The sequence below is a fragment of the Micrasema longulum genome, unplaced genomic scaffold (genome assembly GCF_059751315.1).
Source record: "Micrasema longulum isolate JH-2025_06_02 unplaced genomic scaffold, ASM5975131v1 h1tg003104l, whole genome shotgun sequence".
Lineage (NCBI taxonomy): Eukaryota > Metazoa > Arthropoda > Insecta > Trichoptera > Brachycentridae > Micrasema > Micrasema longulum.
This window is the reverse complement of record NW_028280204.1, coordinates 753-24,372: the sequence shown is the minus strand read 5'-3', so window position 1 is coordinate 24,372 and position 23,620 is coordinate 753. Positions and strand designations below refer to the sequence as shown.

At 34.3% G+C, this 23,620-nt stretch overlaps 1 protein-coding gene across 1 annotated transcript in view; it reads right to left on the bottom strand.

Annotated features, from left to right (window-relative positions):
• LOC148271095 (mitogen-activated protein kinase-binding protein 1-like) overlaps nt 1-20,876 on the bottom strand; it is a gene marked incomplete at both ends in the record, with an annotated part of 41,733 nt that extends 20,857 nt beyond the window's left edge. Inside the window, 4 exon segments of the mRNA XM_088241841.1 lie at nt 1,239-1,454; nt 2,831-2,988; nt 2,991-3,046; nt 20,785-20,876. Coding sequence (XP_088097967.1) covers nt 1,239-1,454; nt 2,831-2,988; nt 2,991-3,046; nt 20,785-20,876 — 522 coding nt within the window.
• Between the last annotated feature and the right edge of the window lie 2,744 nt (nt 20,877-23,620).

The following is a 23,620-nucleotide window of genomic DNA, read 5'->3' as shown; positions in this document are numbered from 1 at the left end:
CGAAACCACTGGCTAAACTTGTCGGGTTGAGAAATATAGGAAGGTGTCACGTACGCCTGAGATGGTTAAATATTGAATAAGATCCCAGTTTCATTGCTCACGGTTCTTAAAATTTATTTATTCAGTTACATTGTACGTTCATTAATGAGCTTATTATGGTTTTTCAGGCTGCGCCCGTTGATGGATTTTGTAATAAGAACTTACTTTTATATTTTTTGTGCTGAGCACACTCAGTGTTGCCAATTTAGCGACATTTTGACATTAAAAACGATTTTTTTAGTTTTTTTAGCGACAAATAAATTCTAGCTACCTTTAAGCAAGCTGTCAAAAGTTATAGTAAAAATGGAACCACTTGTGATGAAGAAATTTTACTCCTAAAAATATAGGAAGGAATAGGAAGACAGACATTTCAAGTTTATTTTATTAAAATTTTAAAAAATTTGACATTAATTTGACATGTAATTCCTTATAACATTATTCAGGGGCACTAAGAATAAAGTAATTTTTGTTTTTGATATTAAGTGACATGATTAACTTTTAATAAGAGGAAAAAATATTTTGTTTTATTTTACGCTGGTATTAAAATAAATTATGTATTTGGAAAAGGTGTTCCGTATTTTTATGTTTTTTTGGAGAATATAATATAATATATGGTGTCTGTTTTTTTTATTTTAGAGTATTTCATCATAATTAAATATTTTGTTATTAATATTGAGGTAATAATCATTTACTAATTACTATTTTTTTTATCAGTAGCACCGAAAATATACATTCAATACTTTGATCTGTTTAATTTCTTTTTTAAAAAACCTAATCAAATTTTCATTTTTCAATTACTAAAAATAATTAATCATACTTGAAGGTAAGCGTGCAAACTACCGCCAAAAATCCTTGCGCCCCCTTCCATTACCAACCCCCGCCCTCCGCTCGTCGCCATTACCCCCTCCGTCGAGCATCTTAAGATCTAGCGACTTCTAGCGACTTTTGAACCTCCGTTTAGCGACATTTGCTCGTGACGTGTTGGCAACACTGAGCACACTGAGTTCGCGTCTACCTTCAGACCGAATCAGCTGTCAATAAAAGTTGTCAAATAATTAATAACATACAGCAAGACCTCGACAGTCCAAACACCCAAATTTAAGCCCTGTTCGGATTTGAGATAGGCATTTTGGTTTTTTTAAAGTAGCAATAAGCTGAATCCCATTTGTAAGAATAGAGTAGAGTAGAATGGACCTCACCTTGGCTCCTCTGGAGTACTCGAGGTACCAGAACTTAACGTGGCGATTGCCCACGGTGACGAAGTAGCCTCCTCCCTCTGCGAAGCTGACGGCCTTGACCTTGGACGACACCTTGTTGGACGCCAGCTTCAGTCCCGCCCGCCACTCCCAGACGTTGACTATCATGTCGTGCTGCGAGCCGACGGAGACCAGGTACTTGGAGTTCACCGAGAACGACTGGAAGAGATACATCGTGACAAATTGAGTGACATAATTTGAGAAAAAAAGTAAAAAATGGAGTTATATGTCATTTTTCGAGCTTCAACAAGTAACCGATAAATGGATCTTTCATTTATAAAAAACAGGTTACTTGGTTCAAATACTAAAATCAATAATTATCAAATACTCGATCTTTAAAAACCGGTTAGTGGTCCCAGTGGTCTCGCGGATCAGAAGACCGAGATTCGAACCCCACTGTACCACAACTTGATTCCCATTTTATAATAGTGAGTTATTTACAACTCGTTGAAAATGGCCCCCGAAATCAAAATACTTGGGTAAATCGTAAGAAGGCAAATATTTCTTTCTTTAAGCCTTTAAAAAATCCTATTACCAAATAATCGATCAGAAAAATAAGCATTAATATTAACTGGATATGAAATTTCTAAAATAATCGATTATAAAAATAACCATCAATATTGACTGGATATTCAATTTCTAAAATAACCGGTTATTAAATAATCGATCATAAAAAAACCATTAATTTAAACTGGATTTTTAATAACTAAAAAGACCGGTTGTCAAATTATCGATCATAAAAATTACCGGTTACTAAAATAATGTTTTATCCTTTATATATAAAATTTTATTAAAAATAACGTATTTTACTAAAAATATAATCTTTTTTTTCCAAAATAACGTATCAATGACGTATTTTTCCAAAATAAGGTATTTTTCAAAAAAATAACGCATTAATGACCTATTTTTCCAAAATAACGTATTTTATCCAAAATAATAGATTTTTTTCTAAAATAACGTAATATTTCTATAATGGCGTATTTTTCCAAAATAACGCATTTTGTACAAAATAACGTATTTTGCCCAAAATGAAACATTTTGTACAAAGGAACGTATTTTGCACAAAATAACGTATTTTTAAAAAAACAGGGTATTTTTTCGAAAATAACGTATTAATTACGTATTTTTTAAAAAATAACGTTTTAATGACGTATTTTTCCAAAATAACGTATTTTATCCAAAATAACAGATTTTTTTCTAAAATAACGTATTATTTCTATAATGGCATATTTTTCCAAAATAACGCAGTTTTGTACAAAATAACGTATTTTGCACAAAATGAAACATTTTGTACAAAGGAACGTATTTTGTACAAGATAACGTATTTTTTCAAAAACAAGGTATTTTTTCGAAAATAACGTATTAATGACGTATTTTTCCAAATTAAGGTATTTTATACAAAATAACATATTTTTTCTAATATAACGTGTTTTTGTACAAAATAACATATATCGTACAAAATAACGTATTTATTCAAAATAACGAACTTCATTCGAAATAACGTATAATTCCCAAAATAACAAAAGGGCACCCACCACGCAGTTGACCCCGTACTTGTGCGAGGGGAACTCGGCCAGCTGCGCGCCGGCGTCGTGCAGGTCCCATATGCGCACGCACGGCGCGTGGCCGCACTCGCCCGTGGCCAGGTGGCGCCCGCAGCCGGAGAAGGCCAGGCACGTGATGGTCTTGCGGACGCGTTGAGGATGTGGCTCTGGCGGTTCTTGCGCGTGTTGTACAGCACCACGGTGCACCTGCGGAAACAAAAACATTTATTTATTTTACCGGAGTTGGAGAAAAATGTAAAATTAAGAAAGTAGGTACTGTAAACAAAAAAGGAGGTACATTGAAGGGAGATCCTTAAACCCACCATCCACCCGCAGCTGTTGTGTTGTGCTGTGCACTAAAAGTTATTTCAAACATGTTTATCATAGTCCTTAAAATATAGCTTGATTAAATGACAGCTGTCAAACTAATGTTACTAGTGATAGGAAATTACTGATGAGTGATCATGTACCGATCAAATCGATTTTATCAGTTATTTCATGCAGCAAACATGCGACTCTGTTTCCGAAAATTGATATAAAAACGCAAAAACAAGCCTATTATAGTGTGTTAAAGACAATTATTAACTAACATATTACAACCGAGATGAAGAACATTTAAGAGAAGGTAATATAGAAGTCCTAGAATCTACAGGACTTACGACCTGTCAATGGCTGGTTTAAGTGGCCACTTTACACACTGTGTAACATGACAAGATGTATGAATGTGGAAGAAGCCAATAATGTATGCCAGGATAGACGTGTGTAGCGGTCCACATACGTCTATTCTCTCTGCCTACCCCTACAGGGAAATGGCGTGATGGTAGTAGTGGTAGTAGTGATTATTTTGTTGTTTTTTTTAAAGATTTGAAGTTACACTTGTTTCTTTCATTATTATACAAAAAGATGTTCATAATCTTTTTTTTTGTTTTCTTTACATTCTTGTATTTTTTAACCTTTCGATGCACGATGTAGCATCCACATACCTAAATAATGAAAATAAAACTGAAAAAAAAGTTGTTTTTTTTCATTATTTTTCCCAGTATGTTGCATAAAAAAATACAAAAAAAAAAAATTGTTAGAATTTAAAAAATTGGGCATTCGAGGGTTGAACGTGTCCAGAAAAGTTAATAGCTTCGACGAAGAAACATTTTTTAGCCGGATATTTGCCAATCCGGATGGACAATCGCAGTTCTACGTTCTACGGTACATAAAAAACATATCTGCCTTGTGAATGCCTAATTTCCTTCTCCAATGAGCTCTCCGTCTTTTTTTAAATATCCAAACAAATACCGAGCCAAAAGATTGCCTTCTTTATACGCATATTTGTATATAATGAAAGACTTGTGACTTGGCGAAAAATTGCGCAATATGTACGCAGCTAAATTACCTTATGCGACAATAAATATTTATCACAAGGCGTTGAACGCTGGAAAAGTGTCAAAAGGGGAGTGAGAAAAAACACGGCTTTTGTTATCGACAAAACAATAACTCGTTTTTTTTACATGTCGCCTGCTGTAGACACTTCGGCGCCCTCGTCAAATGGGCGTACGCCATAAATTGCAAATGGCTTTATTATTTTTTTCAATCGATTTGCCGTTTTTGTAAAATCTGGACAGCGTAAAAAGATAATTGTTATTTTAAAATTAATACTTGAAGCACTAACTTAGTGCTTTTTCATGTTGAATAATATAACTGAGCTGAAACGTGGACAATGCGTGCTTATGAGAAGAAGAGGATCGATGCATTTGAGATGTGGTGTTGAAGAAGGCTGCTGCGTGTGCCTTGGACAGCCAGAATGACGATTGCATCGATACTGGAACAGCTCCATATTACTCCATACTCGTCTGTCAGTGGTGTGTTTGAAGAGGATACTGTCTTTCTTTGGACATGTTGCTAGACGTGAGCCAAACAATCTAGAAAAGGCAATAATGTCTGGCCGAGTTGAAGGTAGGAAAAGCCGGGGTAGGATCCCATGCAGATGGACTGGCCAAATAAAGGAGGCTACGGGGCTAAAATTTGATGAGTCAGTTCGTCGGGCTGAGGACAGACTGGAGTGGAACAGACTAATCAGAAGTGTTCATGGTGATCACGATCCTCAGCATTGAGGGACCGACTTGTTAGAAGAAGATTCATTGTGTAAAATCAATACTACATTTAATCAGCGGACCGGTTTTAGAACATGACTGTTCCTTTGTCATACAATAGCATATTATTGCAAAAAATCTAGCAAAATGTAAGTAAAAAATATTTCTGAAAGTTTAATCTTCTTCTTCTTCTCGGTTAAGATCGATTAATTTGGTATCAGCTAAAAGCTAACTCCTGAGACTTTGAGTTTCAGCTGTTCTTCCCTCTCCTCGGTGGTCTTCCGGGCAGACGGCAAACGGCCGGGATTTCGTGGGCAATGGTATGAGGGATTTTGGAGCTGTCCATTTATAGAATTATTGACGTAATCTCTCCATAATATACTCGTATTAACAATGCAATGAGTATCGCAAATCCGTCTAACTTCTTGACTCTAGATTCTGCTTCTTTTGGGTTTCCTTGCCTTTAGTACTTTCATCTCTGACGTTCTGAGCAGTTGTTTGGTATTTTTTATTTTTTCTCTATCTATCCTCACCTCTGTTGTATACACCATGATTTGGTCTGACACACGTTTTGTATATCCAAATTATGTTTCCAATAATCATGTGTTCATTGTCCTATACGACATTTCTTAGGCATCTGGATGTTTACTAACTGAGATGGATATGTTCTCATCATCACTATGGCAGAATCATCTGCATGGCATGTGACCTTATCTCCCTTAGTAGATTCACTACTTTTTTTTTATTCTTAAAAGCGTTTTTTTTTTTAGAGAGTAATTATTGTTGTGCTATATTTAGTTATAAAGGTGCTAAACTTGCTTTGTTTCTTTGTTGTTCTCAATATGTGTTATTTTCTAAATGTTAATATTATTTATGTCCCGAATTGAGTTGTTGTAACTCCTGGGAATGTAATTCAACGTATTATACTTGTAAAATACTTTGTGTTATATGATTTTTAAATAAAAAAAATTAAAAAAACCCATGTACTGTGTAACACTTCATGCCTCGATGCCCAAAATCCCCTGACTCTGTCAAACCAAGACATCGAAAGGGTCGAGAGTTTTAAATATCTGGGGTGGTATCCTGAACCACTCTCGTGGTACGAGAAAACTGTTTTTCTCGTGTGTTTTGTATTTTTGATAAAAACTGCTCTCTCGTGCCAAGAGAGTGGTTCAGGATACCACCCCTGGGAGTATATGTTACGGAAAATGGCAGCTTTCAAAAAGAACTATGAGAGCGATTAGGAATAGTAGGCGCCACATTCAACTGTATGAAGGCTGTCTGGAGATCGGAAATTTACTCAGTGAAAACCAAATGCCGCATATATAACGCCTAACACCTATTCTTATAACACCTATTCTCCTCTACGGATGCGAATCGTGACACCTCACTGGGGCCAAAACAGCAAAATTCTGAGTTTTGAGAATCTTGGGTGTGCGGTGGTTTGACTTTGTGAGGAATTAAGTAATAAGAGAACAGACGCAGCAAACTCCGGTGACAACTGTCATCAAGCAGAGGTGATAAAGTCAACAGTTCGTGTCAAAACAGTAACAGGTAGGCAGTTCGTGTCGAAACTACGGAACACGAACCTGATTTCGGAGGATGCACAGGAGCTGGCAGCCGACAGAGATCCTTAGAGGATCTTTGTGGACACCATATGCTCTAACTAGGGAGCGGACATGGAATAATGAAAAAAAAAGTTCCTTTGTCAAGGGTTAAAATAAAGTATTTTACACTTAATATAACAGAAGAACTCCAATTATCCGAATTCCGAATCACTGATCATCCGAATCGCTTTTGGAATTTCAGAATTTTATGTGTATTTGTATGAGAGTAAGTGCAGAGGAGTGTTGGTGTGTATTTGTGTGAGAGTAAGTGTTCAGGTGTGTGTAAGTGTGAGCATCATTAAATAGCAAGTGGGATCGTATCGCAGCCAGAAAGAATGAGTCTTAATTTATTTTTAAATAAATTAATGGGCATGTTAAATATATCAATAGATGAAAAAAAAGGATTATAGTTAGAGCAAGAACAATAGAGGAAAGAGTGTTGTGCATAGTTAGTGCTACAGACTGGCAGATGGAATAAATACTTATTTCTTGTCAAGTGAAAAGGGACATTAAAAATAATTTTGGATAGTAGGTTAAAAGAGTCTACTTTATTATTTTTGTAGGGTTGTTGAGGTGTCCAAATATTTATGTAAGTAGTAATTATTTAGTATTTATTTGAGTATGTAAGTTGTCCAAATATTTGTAAATACAAAAATTTGGACAAACTCAAAATATTGTTGATAAATTACCTGGTCCATGAAGAAGTATAGAAATTGAAAAAATAACATTTTCAGGCGTTGCCTAGTATGTAGGTGAAATAATTCAATAAGATGAATCTCACCCGCATAAATAAAGGTTTCAGCTCTTTAACTTCACAAACATCAACAGATGAAAGAATTGAAGGAATATAGATGTTCAAATATAGGCAGAATGGTGAATGTTACACAGTGTGTAAAGCGGCCACTTAAACCAGCCATTGACAGGTCATAAGCCCTGTAGATGCCTAGACTTCTATATTACCTTTTCTTAAATGTTCTTCATCTCTGTTGTACATATACTTTTTTTTTATATTTATTTCGAATACAAACAGATGTACAGGTTAAATGAATATTTAAAAAAAATAAAAATATATAAAATGTATACATAGTAGGGCCTGCCATCCAATTACATGTATTCACTAAATAATACTGTAATAAAGCGACGACGGCTTGAAGTTTAAACTATATAAATAATAAATATACTATATATTAAAATAAGATAAATATGGACAAAACAAGGAGATAGTGGAAAGGAAAAGAAGGAAATTGATAAGGAGTGGTAAAGGATGATTGAAGGAAAGTGAGAGTGGAAAATTGCATTTGATTTAATGATTAAACGAATTATGAATGAAGAGCATGAATCAAGCCTATTAATTCTCTTACATACATATATATACATATATATATATACATATATATATACATATATACATATACATATATATACACACTGTTTTGTATCTTATTTCTCGTAGGGCTAAAGTTCCTCATTTCAGACAAACTTTTATGGTTACTCATAATCTAACAATGCACTTCCTTCTGCGTAATCTATGCAAATAAAAAGCAACGGCATGACGATGTAGTCTAGGTCAATACGATAGCCCACGCTGAGACGACATCAGACCACGCTCGCCTGAGGACATCGGGTCCCAACATATGGGGCAAGGTCCCGCTATCGCCGCGGACGGATTACCTGCCGACTGGCGTGTGTGCCTGGGGACACCAGACGCAAGATTAGAAATCTGCACACCGAAGGAGTTTCTTTAGTGCCGCGTCTACGAGGATAAGGACGTACTCAAGATACTGCTGATTTAGTTCAAATTTAAACAGCGACCGGTTTCGAAGCTACGCAAGCATTTTATCAAATTGGCATATTTTATTTTCTAGTCTACAAAAACGTAGAACTAATATTGACTCCATACATATGTTCGGCATACTAAATGGTATAATCGATGTTCCACCATTACTGGGACAAGTAAAATTCAATATTCCGACTCGTAGATTGAGAAACAATGAAGTACTGTTCATCGATCAGCATAGAACAAACTATGGCCTAGATTCTCCAATGACCCGTCTTTGTCGTATTGTTAACTCAAGACAAGATCTGGACTTTTTTGGTTTAAGTTTACAAGGATTTAAACGAGCACTAAATAAATAGTCCAGATCTTGTCTCGATGTCCCTTATGTTTGTCAATGCTTCTATCTTTTTTTAAAAAATGTTTTAAACTATTCTTTTATTGTAATATTTAAACCTTATAAATTGTATACATGGACAATGTCCGTTAATAAATAAATAAATAAATAAATAAATAAATAAATAAACAAATAAATAAATAAATAAATAAATAAATAAATAAATAAATAAATAAATAAATAAATAAATATTAAAAATAAATATATATAAATAAATATATATAATATATACAAAGTAATGAACGACTAACTGAAATTGAACATGTTAAATACTTAGGACTAACAATAGACAGACAATTGACATGGACAATTCATATCAACAATATAATTAGCAAAGTGGCGACTTTATCGAGTCTATTTTTTTTAAATCAAAAACTTTGTTCCAATAAAAGAAAAAAAAATAATGTGTGAAGCCTATGTAAAAACTAAAATATGTTATATGCAACTACTATGGAAACCAGAAAATTAAAATGACATAAACATTCTACAAAGACAGCAAAATAAAATATTAAAGTTAGTATACGACCTTCCCTATCTAACAGCAACTAAAGAACTTTTTGAACAAACTAAACAATTAAATGTAACTGAACTCTTTAAACTAGAATCCTTAAAATTCATTCATAAATTAGCCACTGATGTAATTGTAGACGAAGAATTAAAACTTGAAAAAAACTGTAGTAAACATGAACACAATACGAGAATATCACAAAAATATCATATACAACCTTTTAAAACGAGAAAAGGACAATCGAGTCTAATAAACCATGGACTGAAATTTTACAATAAACTACCAGACAAAACTAAAGAAAAGACTTAGACAACCTTTACAAAAGATGTTGAAAATATTATTATTAACAGTAGAATGTGAATTTTAAAAGTAAAGATATTTTGTTAAATGTATGTAACCCGTAAGGGTTTATCAATGGAATTTAAATATATATATATATTTTTTAATGTTGTTCTTCCTTCATCAATTTGGCTGTTTGCTGATGACACTGACATTCTCAAACAGATTGACAGCCCTTCCGATTGTTCACTGTTACAATTTGACTTATTGTCTTTTAGCACCTGGTGCTCATCCAATAATCTACATCTCAACTTAAGTAAGTGCAAGGTTATGAGATTTTTTCGTCTGGAAAATCCAATCATATGCGACTACTCATGTTAAATAATATTTGATGTTTTAAAGATAATGTCGGTCTAATGTCCACCACAGAGTTGTTTAATCCGAGGTCAAATTTTCATAAGTTCTCTTATTAAATGAGCAAAGAAGAGTAAAAAAAAATACTACCCTGGCAACACTAACGAAATTTCCATTTTGTTTCTTCGACAATCTGACAGATGGAAAAGTTATTCAGTTTTTAAGTAATTCATTTGCTACTTACACATTCATTTGCTAAGTACACATGAAATTTGATCTTATCCTGTTTTTTTAAGATCCTAGCAGTATTTCTACACTTTAAAAGGACACAACACGGCATAGTTGAATTCAAATCAGGAGTTGCGTACTGAGCGACGTCTACAAAGAAACCAATGGGTCAAAACGTAAACCTACTCATTTATGAGTAGTAGAGTCGCCTTCTGTTTGATGTGCATATGCGGTTTCTGGACTATTCTTAATTCTATGCCTTCGCATCTATTTTAAAAATAAATAATCTCTAAAATGGCTGAGTTTTCGATATCTTTTCAAATAAAATATTGTGGTTCGGAAATCCAATACTAAAAACATTTTTTTTTAAATTTATTTTTTTATATATTTGGACCCCTGTATTTAGTAGCCTTACGTGTCATGTACAAGGCTAAGGTACTCGGGAAAAATCGTTTTGTTTGTCTTGGAAATGGGATGTTCGATCACTGATTTTGGTTTATTACCTTTTTGAGTCCAATCACCATTGTTGCAAAGTTCAAGAACAATGGCGCGTGATAACTACTTTTTACTACAGTGTGGATATCTGTTAAGGATATTCCATCTTTCCTGCATTCTGCTTCAAGATTATGGCGTTGCAAACTGAAAAATGGGCACTGAAATAACAGATGTTCTATACTCTGTGAAGAAATATCATCGCATGAACAATAGTCATCATTCCTAAATTTAAACCTATATAGATAACTTCTCATAGCTCCGTGTCCGGTAAAAACTTGGGTCGTTTCGAAAGTACTTTGGTGATGATGACGGAAGTTTGCTGCATCAGCCAGCGTTGGGAAAAACATTTTAGTGATTTTACCTGCAGAAGAAGCGCGGTAATGATCCTCCCAACGCTGCTGCGTATTTTGTTTTATACAGCGTTTAGCAAAGCTAAGGGGAAATTCTGAGAAGACTAAAAACATTAGGACAAACTCAAAATATTGTTGAGAGTAAACATGTTTTCGTAGTTGCAAAAAATTTCAATCTTGAGATCTCCATAGGGGGCGGAATCCAGCATTCTCTACAAACATACTGAAAATATTGTAAATTAAATTCCTAAAGAAAAAACAAAAGATAAGAATGAACGGCTGAAAATATTTACGATGGACGCGCAAAACGGTAGCCCTGTAGCTCAATCACAAATAACTATCGACATGCTTAAAAACATGCTAAGACACGTGCTGCGCATGCCTCAGAAGAAGGGAAACCCAAGTTGCCTCTTCTTTAAACCAGCGGGCTCACGCCGTCCTGGAAGGCCGTCGATGACGATCTTTCGACTTGATTCGGTGGAATTGAGGGGCGCTGGATTGACGTGGAAAGAGGCAAAAATGTTGGCTGGCGTTAGGGTCTCTTTTTATTTTATTTATTTTTTTGTTTTTTATTTTCTTTTATTCAGGAAACATACAGCACAGTTACAAAGTTTAAAATTTTACACAATTGGACTTAATTCTAATGGACCAGTGAAGTTTCCATATTAAAAAGCAATTAAATGTAAGGTTAATTATGAAAGTATAAAAAAGAGAAGGAAAAAGAAAACATAAATGAAAGTTGTTTAAAAATTAAAATTTAAGTGAAAAAAAAATATTTTAAGGTTTGTAGTTTGTAGTGAGTATTTACAAATGGAAATAATATTAAAAATGAAGAAAATTTGTAAGAGTAATTAAGAATTAAGAATGGAAATAAAGAATGAAAAACATGCTCAGATGTAAAAATAAAATAAAATAGTAATAACATTTTTTTTTTAAAAAGGAAAAACATAAACACATATTTATTTTAAGGGATTCAAAGAAACAATGAGAAGAATCTTTAAGTGAAATATAAGACAGTAAATTTAAATTTAGGTCAATTTAAAAAACATCTTCAAAATTAATGACACATTATAGTAAGAGCAGCAATATATTGATTTTATTAACATATATAATATAATATAAATATAATTTTCTCTTGGAGGCAACTGGTGATGTCCACATGCTCAACTTAGGAGCGGGTGTGGAATAGAAGCAGAAGAAGTTCTATCATCTCTGCCTGCCCCTAGGGTGAAACGACGTGACGGTTTGCTCGTCTTTTTTCAATTCCTTTTTTTTACAAATCGAAATGTAACGCGTCAGATCACAAAGCGTATGAATGAAGTTAAAAATAATTAATATTTAACGCTTTACTAAGCGTGAAATTATTAATATAGACTTACGTTGTAATTATAGAGTTGCGTTTACATGCAACCGTATGTACGCAGGAACATACGGACAAAAAATTAATCAATTTATAATTTGTATAGGCCCCATGGCGTGATATTATGCGCCGAATTAACATAGAAATGTCTTAATAACAAAACTACATATTGGTAATTGTAATATATTTTAATAAAAACATTTTTTAAATCTGAGATTTTTCATCTTGCTTCAATCTTCGTATACGGATTCAGGGCCCCGAATACAATGAGGAAAATATGATTTTTATCTGAAACCGAAACCTTTGTTCTAGTTTCGGCTAAAACCGAAACTTATTTAAATAAGTTATTTGGTTTTTCTACTAGGTTTTTCGTATTTTTTATTTTCTCTCTATCTTAACATATTACAACAGAGATGAAGAACATTTAAAAGAAGGTAATATAGAAGTCTAGGTATCTACAGGGCTAATGACCTGTCAATGGCTGGTTTAAGTGGCCACTTTACACACGGTGTAACATTCACCATTCTGCTCATATTTGGACATCTATATTCCTCCGATTGCATGAGCCATCTTCAGGATAAACTGAGTGAAGATGACTGACTGATACCGTGTGTGTTGGATTTGTTCCGACGTTTCGGCTACCATTGTAGGAGCCATCTTCAGTCAGTCATCTTCACTCAATTTACCCTGTATCACCCAAAAAAGAAACATATTGAAAACAGTGACCGTCATTCTACAGGGAAGGATTAAAGGAAGACGCAGTGCAGGTAGAAGGCGCATCTCTTGGCCTAAGAACTTGCGTGACTGGTTCCATTACAGGACTCACTCCTCGTTCAGAGCAGCTGCCAACAAAGTCAGAATTGCCACGATGATACCCAACCTCCATTGGGGAGAGGAACAATAAGAAGAAGAAGAATAGTCGGTTAACAACCACTGAAATTCCTCTTGAATGCTTTAATTATTATCGCGTGTAAGAAAACATTTTTGTATCCAATTTCCCGTAGCACTGAACTTTCTTATACAGTGAAATCAAGCATGCCTTCAAACATTTTGGACATACTAAAAGCATTGTTGGCCTCGTGGTTTAATGGTCAGCGCGTTAGCCTGCCATGCAAGAGGTCTCGGGTTCGATTCCCGATATGGTTAATGTGAAATATTTATTTAAATGGGTGTTTTCACACTAGAATATTTCATAGTCCCTGGACTGGTACCTGAAGCGTAAGACTGATCATCTTACCTTCATGTAACAAAAATGATCAAGGTACGCTGCGATTGGAGTACCAATGCAGTGCCCTATGCACCATTAGGTGCGGAAAGGGGAACGATGAAAAAAATTGTTTCATTTATTTATTTATTATCATTATATTATAAAGATACAGGACAAAGTGAAAAACAAAGTAAAAAATGTAGTAAAAACATAGTAAAAAATGTAGTAAAAACATAGTAAAAAATGTAGTAAAAACATAGTAAAATGTAATAAAAACATAGTAAAATTGTAGTAAAAACATAGTAAAAATGTAGTAAAAACATAATAAAAATGTAGTAAAAACATAGTAAAAATGTAGTAAAAAATCGTAGCAAAAAAAAAAAAATAAAAACAAAGTAATAAATGCAGTGAAAACATGGTAAAAACTATTAAAATATGTAAATATGTCTATAAAAATATTTTGAAACTCAGTAAAATGCGAAATAAAAACAGAATACAAAGTAAGGAACATATTTAAAGTCATAATAAAAAAATGAATGTATGTTGTATGGCAAAAAGCATATTTAAAGAAAGAAAAAAAAACATGGCAAAATTGTTGAAATATGGTTTGGCCAAATTCGTTTATTTTTCGAAAGCTTCATTGCTTGCGCTTCCAGCGGTACAAAAAAAGCTCAAAAATAAGTTCACGAACCACGCGGTGAACTAGGCCGGAACTCCATCAAATTCTGATTGATGCGCCACTGACAAAAGTAGCGGATTCTCCGTTTATTACTAATGGACATGGAAATAGGTTCGGCTTAAACCTGCAGGTGTTTCTATAGGGGTGAGTTTCATTTCATTCATCAATGTTTCGAATATGAGTCATGGCGATAAAGAAATTGTAAAAAAAGTAATCACATTAACGACTGGATGCATTCGTGTTGAAAAGTGCATCCAGGGGTGTATCCAGAGAATATTTATGAATGAGATAATGAATAATTCAACCCTTTCAGATCTATATCAATACGTGTGAATATGAAAAATATTTTGCATTCTGTACGGATTTTTTTTAGTATTTTCTAAAATGATCTTTTATGCTTTGGAAATAGAATATTTTCACAAATTGAGAATAATGCTGATTTTAAAGATTCTAATTATATAACTATCAATGTATAAAAAAACATGTTTTCATTTATAATTATCAGTTGAATCGGCATTCACGTCGTAACACTTCATTATAACAATATTTGAGTGAATATGAAAAATATTTTGCATTCTGTATGGATTTTTTTTAGTATTTTCTAAAATGATATTTTATGCTTTGGAAATAGAATATTTTCACAAATTGAGAATAATGCTGATTTTAAAGATTCTAATTATATAACTATCAATGTATAAAAAAACATGTTTTCATTTATAATTATCAGTTGAATCGGCATTCACGTCGTAACACTTCATTATAACAATATTTGAGTTTGTCCAAATGTTCGTAGACAAAAGACTGGATTTACCCCCCTCGGGAGTCGTTAAGATTAACAAATTAAAGTTAAATTAAAGTAAAATGGCCACTTAAACCAGCCAATGACAGGTCATAAGCCCTGTAAATGCCTAGACTTCCATATTCTCTTATTTAAGGTATTCTCCATCACTGTTGTAATTTGTTAATCTTAATGACTCCCGAGGGGGTGAAATCCAGTCTTTTGTCTACGAACTTAGATATAGTAATAGATATAGATATAAATATGTTTTGTTATAAATGTTTTTAATAAAATGCTTTGTGCCTATTAAATATGTACACACTTCTGTTTAAAATTTTGGTACTCCGGTTCTGTATTTTTTTTTTTTTATCTTAAAATTGCGTTTTCATTCACTAATTTTTTGATTTTTTTTTTTACATCTTCTAAATATTTTTTTTGAAAGCATAAATTACATGTACTTTTTTTCGCTCCCTATATTTCAGTTAGTAGTAATTATTATTATAACACCATGTAGGACTATCATATAATTCATTGTAAAGGATCTTTACCGACAAGCCATATTCATTGACTTGGTGAGACCTGTAAAAAAAAAAAAATGTTTTAAAAACCCTAAAATGTAATATTGTATGTAAATAATAAATATAAAAGTAATAACATTTGGACAAACTCAAATATTGTAATAAAACATTTACGCTCCCACGTTTTTTCTACAGATTTTAAGAGCTATAAAAATACTATAGCTAGCTATAAAAAATTTAAGAGCTATAAAAATACCCAGGGCAAAACTCTTCATTGTGGAAAAAACCGTACGTAAATCGGTCCAGTAGTTATTCAGTCTATCAAGGACACACACACGAACATTGCCTTTTATATATATACATAGATAGACTGCGTGTTTTCAATTTAAGGATAAAACACCCCATCGTTGCGAGTACAATGTACTGCCACTCCTCAAAACTGCACCCCCTAGCAACCCTTGTGTACGGAAGACACTTCAAGTATGATTCATTTATTTATTATTTGGACATGCGTCCAACTTTATGCGATTTGTGTTGATTTGTGACACATACAAACGTGAAAAAAAAAACTTTATGGATACAAAAAAAAAATCCTCATATGATTATTTTGAAGGGGACAATATAAATATTAATATTGTCCTCTTTAAATTACAGGTAAACGTCGTTTTACGCCGGGGGCGGTGTTCCGTTCCGAGAGACACCGGCGTAAAATGAACACAAATATAATGGAAGATATAGGGTTAGGTTCCGTGTCAAAATTCTAAGGACAATCATGTTTAATAATAATAATGTTTGAATAATTTATATAACGCCATTTTTGTGAAATGTTAAATGTTTTCGCCTATGTTAAAACATCCATATTTCTTCAATTATTCCATTTGTTGATTTAAGTGAAGTTAAAGAGCTGAAACGTTTATTGTAGTGAAGAGATTTATCTGACTGAATTATTTCACATACTAGGCAACGCCTGAAAACATTTTTTAATTTTTAAACTTCTTCTTGGACCAGTTGGTTTCATTACAGGAAGAATTGAAAAAATATGGATGTTTAAACGTAGGTGAAATGGTGAATGTTACACAGTGTGTAAAGTGGCCACTCAACCAGCCAATGACAGGTCATAAGCCCTGTAAATGCCTAGACTTACAAATTCCCTTATTTAAGGTATTCTCCATCCGTGTTTTTATTTGTTAAGCGTAAATGTTTTCTTCATCGAACTTCCGAGGATTCGAAGAAAATACATATATTTAAAAATGGGTGGATGTTATTTTATTGTTCGTAAATAAAATTGTATTTGAATATTTAAAAAAAGATTCGTTTAAAATGGATCCCAATCATATTTTTTCCTTGAATTCTTTATAATTTCTGCCATTTTTTTTATTTTTACTGGATGGTAAAAGAGCATAGTTTGACATTTACAAAAAGATTTCTATTTTTGAAAATGAATTATTTTAAGTTTTGAAATCAATCATAAACAAGTACCTGCCTAGGTAGTTATCAATGACAAGTTACACCATCTTTTTTGAGTTTATCCAAACGGTTTTTACACGCTCTCACGACACAATCAGGCATTTTGGTTTCGAATTAAATGTCAAGTTCGCGTCAAAACCCAGCTGGCGATTAAAGAACGAATAAATGCGCGTTAGGCACGAGTTAAGTGACATGAGTTAATAATTTCAGAGGGCTCAGGGTGCGTCTATGTGCAGACTTAGTTTCTAACATAGAAAACCGAAACAGTTTAATGGTTATGTAAAAGTATTATGAAGCAAAGTTATTGTAATATTTATAAATTTGAACAAACTCAGAAAAATTGTTGATACATCCACCTGGTCCATGAAGAAGTATAGAAATTTAAAAAAATATTTTTTTCAGGCGTTGCCTAATATGTAGGTGAAATAATTCAATTAGATAAATCTCACCCGCATAAATAAAGGTTTCAGCTCTTTAACTTCACAAACATCAACAGATGGACGAATTGAGGGAATATAGATGTTCAAATATAGGCAGAATGGTGAATGTTACACAGTGTGTAAAGCGGCCACTCAAACCAGCCAATGGCAGGTCATAAGCCGTGTAGATGCCTCGACTTCTATATTATCTTCTATAAAATGTTCTTCATCTCTGTTGTAATATGTTAATGTTAAAAGCTCCCCAGGGAGTTGAATCCAATCCTTTTCTACAAAAATTTGGACAAACTCAAAATATTGTTAAAGTATTGAATTACGGAAATGGCGCTATATAAGTTATCCATAGTAATAATAACAATAATAACCTTAAGTTCGGTTGAAATATTTTCACTATTTAACTAAAACTTGCGGAAACTGAATAAGCTGAAACTGAACCGGGCCGTGGTGCCGTGGTAGTATTGTGGACTCACGGGCCAAAGGTCCGAGGTTCAAACTCACTCCCCATTCTACCACAACTCGATTTCCATTTTTCCAGGACAAGTTTTTTACGACTTTTAGGAAATGGTCTGAAAATGAAAATATTTATTTCAAACAACAAACAAACAACAAATAAACCATCACGCCGTTTCCCCGTAAGGGTAGGCAGAGAGGATAGAACGCCACAACACTCTGGCTTTGCATACAGATCTCGCTTCCTCTACATTCATACATCTTCTCATGCACGCGCGCCGAATATTCCGACTTTTGACATGTCCATCTTTAAGTATTTGTTGGATTTGGTCATGCCATGTCTTTCTCGGTCTTCCTCTATTTCTGCATCCATCAACATTCGCATTGTAAATATTCTTAGCCGTTCTCTATTTATTTAATATTTTAAAATACTTCCCTTTCAATGGTTTCGTCAATAAAGGATCTTGGCATTTACTTTAGATAGTAAACTCTCCTATCGTAAACACATTGATAATATTGTAAACAAATCTCTCAAACTTCTCGGTTTTATCAATAGAGTGACGGCGGACTTCAAAAATATTAATACCATCAAAACTCTTTATTGCTCACTAGTTCGACCCCATCTAGAATACGCTTCTCCTATTTGGTCTCCATTCTACAGGACTCATATTGCCCATATCGAGTCTGTCCAACACCGTTTTCTAAGAAAAGTGGCATGGTTGCTCGGATTACAAAGGGGTAATTATTCCTATTTTGAAATAGAGCAATCTCTTAATCTGTCTTTATTGGAGAGACGTAGAACTGAGATGGACCTTATATGCTTTTTCAAAATACTTGATGCTATAAGTGATGTCCCATCTCTGTTGCAATCAATTTCTTTTCATGTTCCCAACCGTGTCACCGGAACTCAAAATCTGCTATTTATAAAATCTTCTAAGAGCAACTTTGGTTTTTATGCCCCAATGTCCAGAATGTGTAGATTAGTCAATTCATCACACGACTTCTTTGGGATAGATCTTCCGGCTTTTCTTAAATCTCTTCGCGACTAAACAGTGTGGAATGAAGTTGGATTGGCATGGTTGAGCTCGTTTTTATACAATTATTGTTTTGCCCTTGTTTGTCTTTGCTAAATAGTTTTATGTTCTTTTTGTTCAGTTTCTTGCATTTATGTTTCTTCATGTAACTGTTGTATTTGGTTTAGGCCGTATATACACCGCAAGACAAATAAATTTACGAGTTCTCAAAAAAAACTAAAATTGACATATAATGAATTATTCTTGATATTTAATTAGTTTTTTTTATATTGTTTGACATATGTGATGACTACTCGTTATTTCAAGGTTAAAATAAAAAATCTTACTCATGAATTGTACTTAGAAATTGCCATTATATATCAGGTATCAGATTACCCGAACCTTAGAGACCCATAACGGTTCATTTATGGTCGAGTGTTTGTGATGGAATAATAAAAGACATGTTATTTTTTAATTCATATTTAAGAAGTAGGTTCTTATCGCTTTATTTTAAATTAAAGTATTTTACATTTAAACATATTTATAACATTTAAAAATATTTAGTACTTAGTGAATTCACCTTTATTTTTTATAACACGTAAAATTCTATTATTTAGAGAAGCGTAAAGCGAATCTAAAATTTCTGATGTTATTTCTTCTTCCCAAACTTGAATTAAGTTTTTTTTAATTCCTCAATGTTTTTTGATTTTTTTTTCCCGACTTTTTTTTTCATAATCGCCCATAAATTTTCTATCGGGTTCAAATCAGGGCTATTCCCGGGCCACGTCAACGATTTTAAGCCAATTTTCTCCTTGAATTCATTGATCTATAAAAAAACAATAAATTATTTATCATGTGGTCACAAAATGCATTTAAAAATATATATATTTGTACTCACAGTGCGGGCTCTATGGCACGGCGCAGAATCGTCCTGAAAAATTGGGTCCGCGGTATACTGCGTAATGTCCTCGATTGTTGGAATAATATGTTTTTTTAACACTTTTTTGTACTGAATGGCATTCATCGTACCCTGTACAAAATTTAGAGGTCCTAAACCGTATGCTGTCATGCACCCCCAAATCATCACGTAGGGTGAATGTTTAACGGTTCGAGTGACGCACGACGGATGATATCTTTCCCCACGTTTTCGTCGAACTATCTTTCTGCCGTCTGGACCAAAAAGGTTGAATTTTGATTCATCAGAGAAAACAACATTTTGCCAATCCTCCAAGGTCCAATTCTGGTGCTCTTTCGCCCAATCCAGTCTAGCCTTCTTCATTTTGTCCGTGAGTAATGGTTTCTTTTCGGGACTCCGTGCTTGGAAACCATGCTCCAACAGCCGCCTGGACACTGTTTTTACTGAAAATGTTGATGTGCTGGTAGACTGCACCTCTGCGTGTATTTCAGGTGCCGTTAAAAATCGATCGCGCATAACAATTTTTTTTATTAAGCGATCATCTCGGGCAGATGTCACGCGCCCCCGTCCGCTTCCTTTTTTCCGTTCTATGGATCCAGTTTCTTGGATTTTTTTTAATAAAAACCTCACTGCACCTTCTGAATACCCAACTCGACGAGATATTTCACAATTAGATATGTTTTCTTGCGACAATGTGATTATTTTGGATTTTATCGCAATCGACATTTGCTTTGCACTTTCCATGATTGTTGTGTTATGTTCACTCAAACGCGGGTAAAACAAGACTGTTGAGACATTTTAAAATGTAAATATTGTAGAAAGGTGACACATAGTGTCCTTAATTTATTAAACAAAAGAAAGAGGTATCGATAAAGGATTTCTTAGAAAAAGGGTTCAGTAAAGTCAAGGGGCGCGGTAGCAGGTAAACTCGTAATTTTTTTTGTCTTGCGGTGTATAATAAATAAATAAATATTTCAGTGAATAATAATAACTCAATTTTTTTTAATTTTTTTAAAAAAAGCTTTCGTAAAAATAATAACTTACCCTGCTGGGTATGCCACCACATCAGAGTTGGGGTCCGAGGCGAGTGCCGCATTGCTGGTGACAGTAAGACCAAGGACCGCCTCAAGTTTGATCTGAAACAAGAAAAAACACAAAAATATCACACTACTGAAACCGCGAGTTGAAAAATAATAAAATATTTATTTTATCTCTAATGTAATCCTTATTTATTTATATTTATTACAGAAGAAATGCTTGTTGTATGCTGATGATGCAGTTCTGTTAGCAAGCAGCGGGGATGATTTGCTACAGATAGTCTCTAGAATGTATGATGTATGCCTGGAGAGCGAATTGGCGATGAACGAAAGTAAGTCAAAAGTGATGGAATTTGAAAGGGGCAGAGAGGTTGCTGACTGCATAATGAATGTAAACCACGAATGTCTCGAGCAAGTAGAAGAATTTGTGTATCTAGGAAGTATGCTTTCAAGAGATGGAAGAGTAGAAAAAGATGTTGAAAGGAGAGTGAATGCGGGCAGCAAAATGAACGGAGCACTAAGCACAGTAATTGCAAATAAGAATATGTCAATCGAATCTAAACTGGCAGTGCACAACGGAGTTTTAGTCCCAACACTTATGCATGGAAGCGAAACATGGAACTGGCAGGGGAAGGATGAAAGACGAGTGGACGCGGTTGAAATGCGATCTCTTAGACGAATGCGTGAAAATCAATGTATGACAGGGTTACGAATGATGAAATCAGGCGAGAGTGTAAATCTGAGCCAAGTATAATTGATAAGATAAAGAAAGGGTCTCTGAGATGGTTTGGTCACGTAGAAAGAATGATAAAACAAGTATATATGGCGAAAATGAACGGTAACGTGAGACGAGGACGACCGAGGAAGACGTGGCATGATCAGATAAACCAAAACCTTAAGTTTGGTCATATCAAAAGCAGACCGAAGGGCATGTATGACAAGATGTATTAATGTGGAAGAAGCTAGGAATGTATGCTAGGATAGACCAGGTGTGTGGCGGTCCATTCTCTCTGCCTACCCCTACGGGGAAATATCGTGATGGTAGTAGTAGTAGTAAAACAATTAAAACCGATTAAATTGAATGAGCGAATCTACGCAATGCGTTTAACGAATCATTGTTGTGTTAGTGAATAATTTAGCGTATTTCCATAGAGTTGGGTAATGTGTGCATTTGGATATAGTCAAGAGCGCTTTTATTGGAGTTGATTGTCACGCGACAAGATAAGTTAAGATAAGTCCGCTTCGTAGAGTGGCTGGCGTGTTCGCTTACCGTACTTAAGGTCCCGGGTACGATTACTAGGAATGTCGGCATGAAATATTTGTTTATAAGGTTATTTAACACTAGAGTGCCCGCGTGAAAATTTTTATATCAATGTTCGCGTGGCCTACTACAGTCGAACCTGGATATAAGAGAACTGCGCTGGTATTCCGACTGCTCTTGCGTCCGTAAAAACACTTTAATAGCGCGTATTTAGTACGTAAATACGCGCTATGAAAGCGTTTTCTTTGTCCTCGAGAGGGTTTAGAATAGCAACCCTGGGCAAAAAAGAACCCTCTTCATAAGCTGGCTTTGGGTCCCGTCTTTTTACCTACGAAAACCTCTGTAAAAGAGACCAGAAAAAACTCTGATTAAAAGAGTCGTTCTATCTGAAATGATCTCTATAAAAGAGAGCCGAAACCGCGACCTCTATAAAAGAGCGTAAGGTTTGCAGATGTAGCCGCAGCGTCACTGCTTGTACACGTGCTGACAAGTTCTGAAAGGTTGTTATGTACATGCACCCGAATTCGTATCCGCTTCTGAATTCAGCGTAAGTGAACGTGAGTGGTAAATCTTTACGAATTTTTGTTACCTCTTAACTTGATATTTTAGTTATATTTATTTTTTATTTTAACATATTACAACAGAGATGAAGAACATTAGAGAGAAGGTAATATAGAAGTATAGGCATCTACAGGGCCTATGACCTGTCAATGGCTGGTTTAAGTGGCCACTTTACACACTGTGTAACATTCACCATTCTGCCTATATTTGAACATCTATATTCCTTCAATTCTTTCATCTGTTGATGATGATTCTAATGGTAATAACCTTCTCTTAAATTATATGATTAATGATTTTTTGAAACGAAGAAGTTGCAGAATAAAACTATTGGTCATGTTTGAAGACCTTGAAGAAAGCATGGACAAAAGAGAGACTTTTTCATAAGAAAAAAATGTCGCGGTCATTTGGGCTCTCTTATATCCAGGTGCGCCTGTACAGAAGGACAAAATATTTTTTGGAGCAAAATAAGAATGGTTGGAGTATGAACTACGAGACATATCTAGCAGCGCGATATTGTGAGACCTTACAAAAGCTCAAACGAGCAATTCAAAACAAAAGGAGGGAAATGTTGACAAAGGGGGTGAGTTTGTTGCACGACAACGCCCGCCCGCACACTGCTAACGCCACCAATGCGGGTTCAAACTCGTTTGGTTGGGATATTTTGAACTACCCTACAAACTTCCCTGACTTAGCGCCTTAAGATCTTCATCTTTTCACCTTCCTGAAGACTACATGGGTGGGAAAAAAATTCCAACCGATGAGGAGATGAAACAAGAGGTCTTGAAGTGGACGAAGGAGATGGCGGGAGAGTTCTATGAGGAGGGCATCAAAAAGCTTGTGCCACGACTTACAACCTGCATAAAACGGAAAGAAGACTGCGTGGAAAAATAAGATAAATATATACACACATTGTACTTTAATTTATTTTTTTTATATATTTTTTTATATAATACAAAAATTGAGTGCTCTTACTTTCTGGATATGCCTCGTAAATAACGAAATAACGCATCGCTAGAAGCAA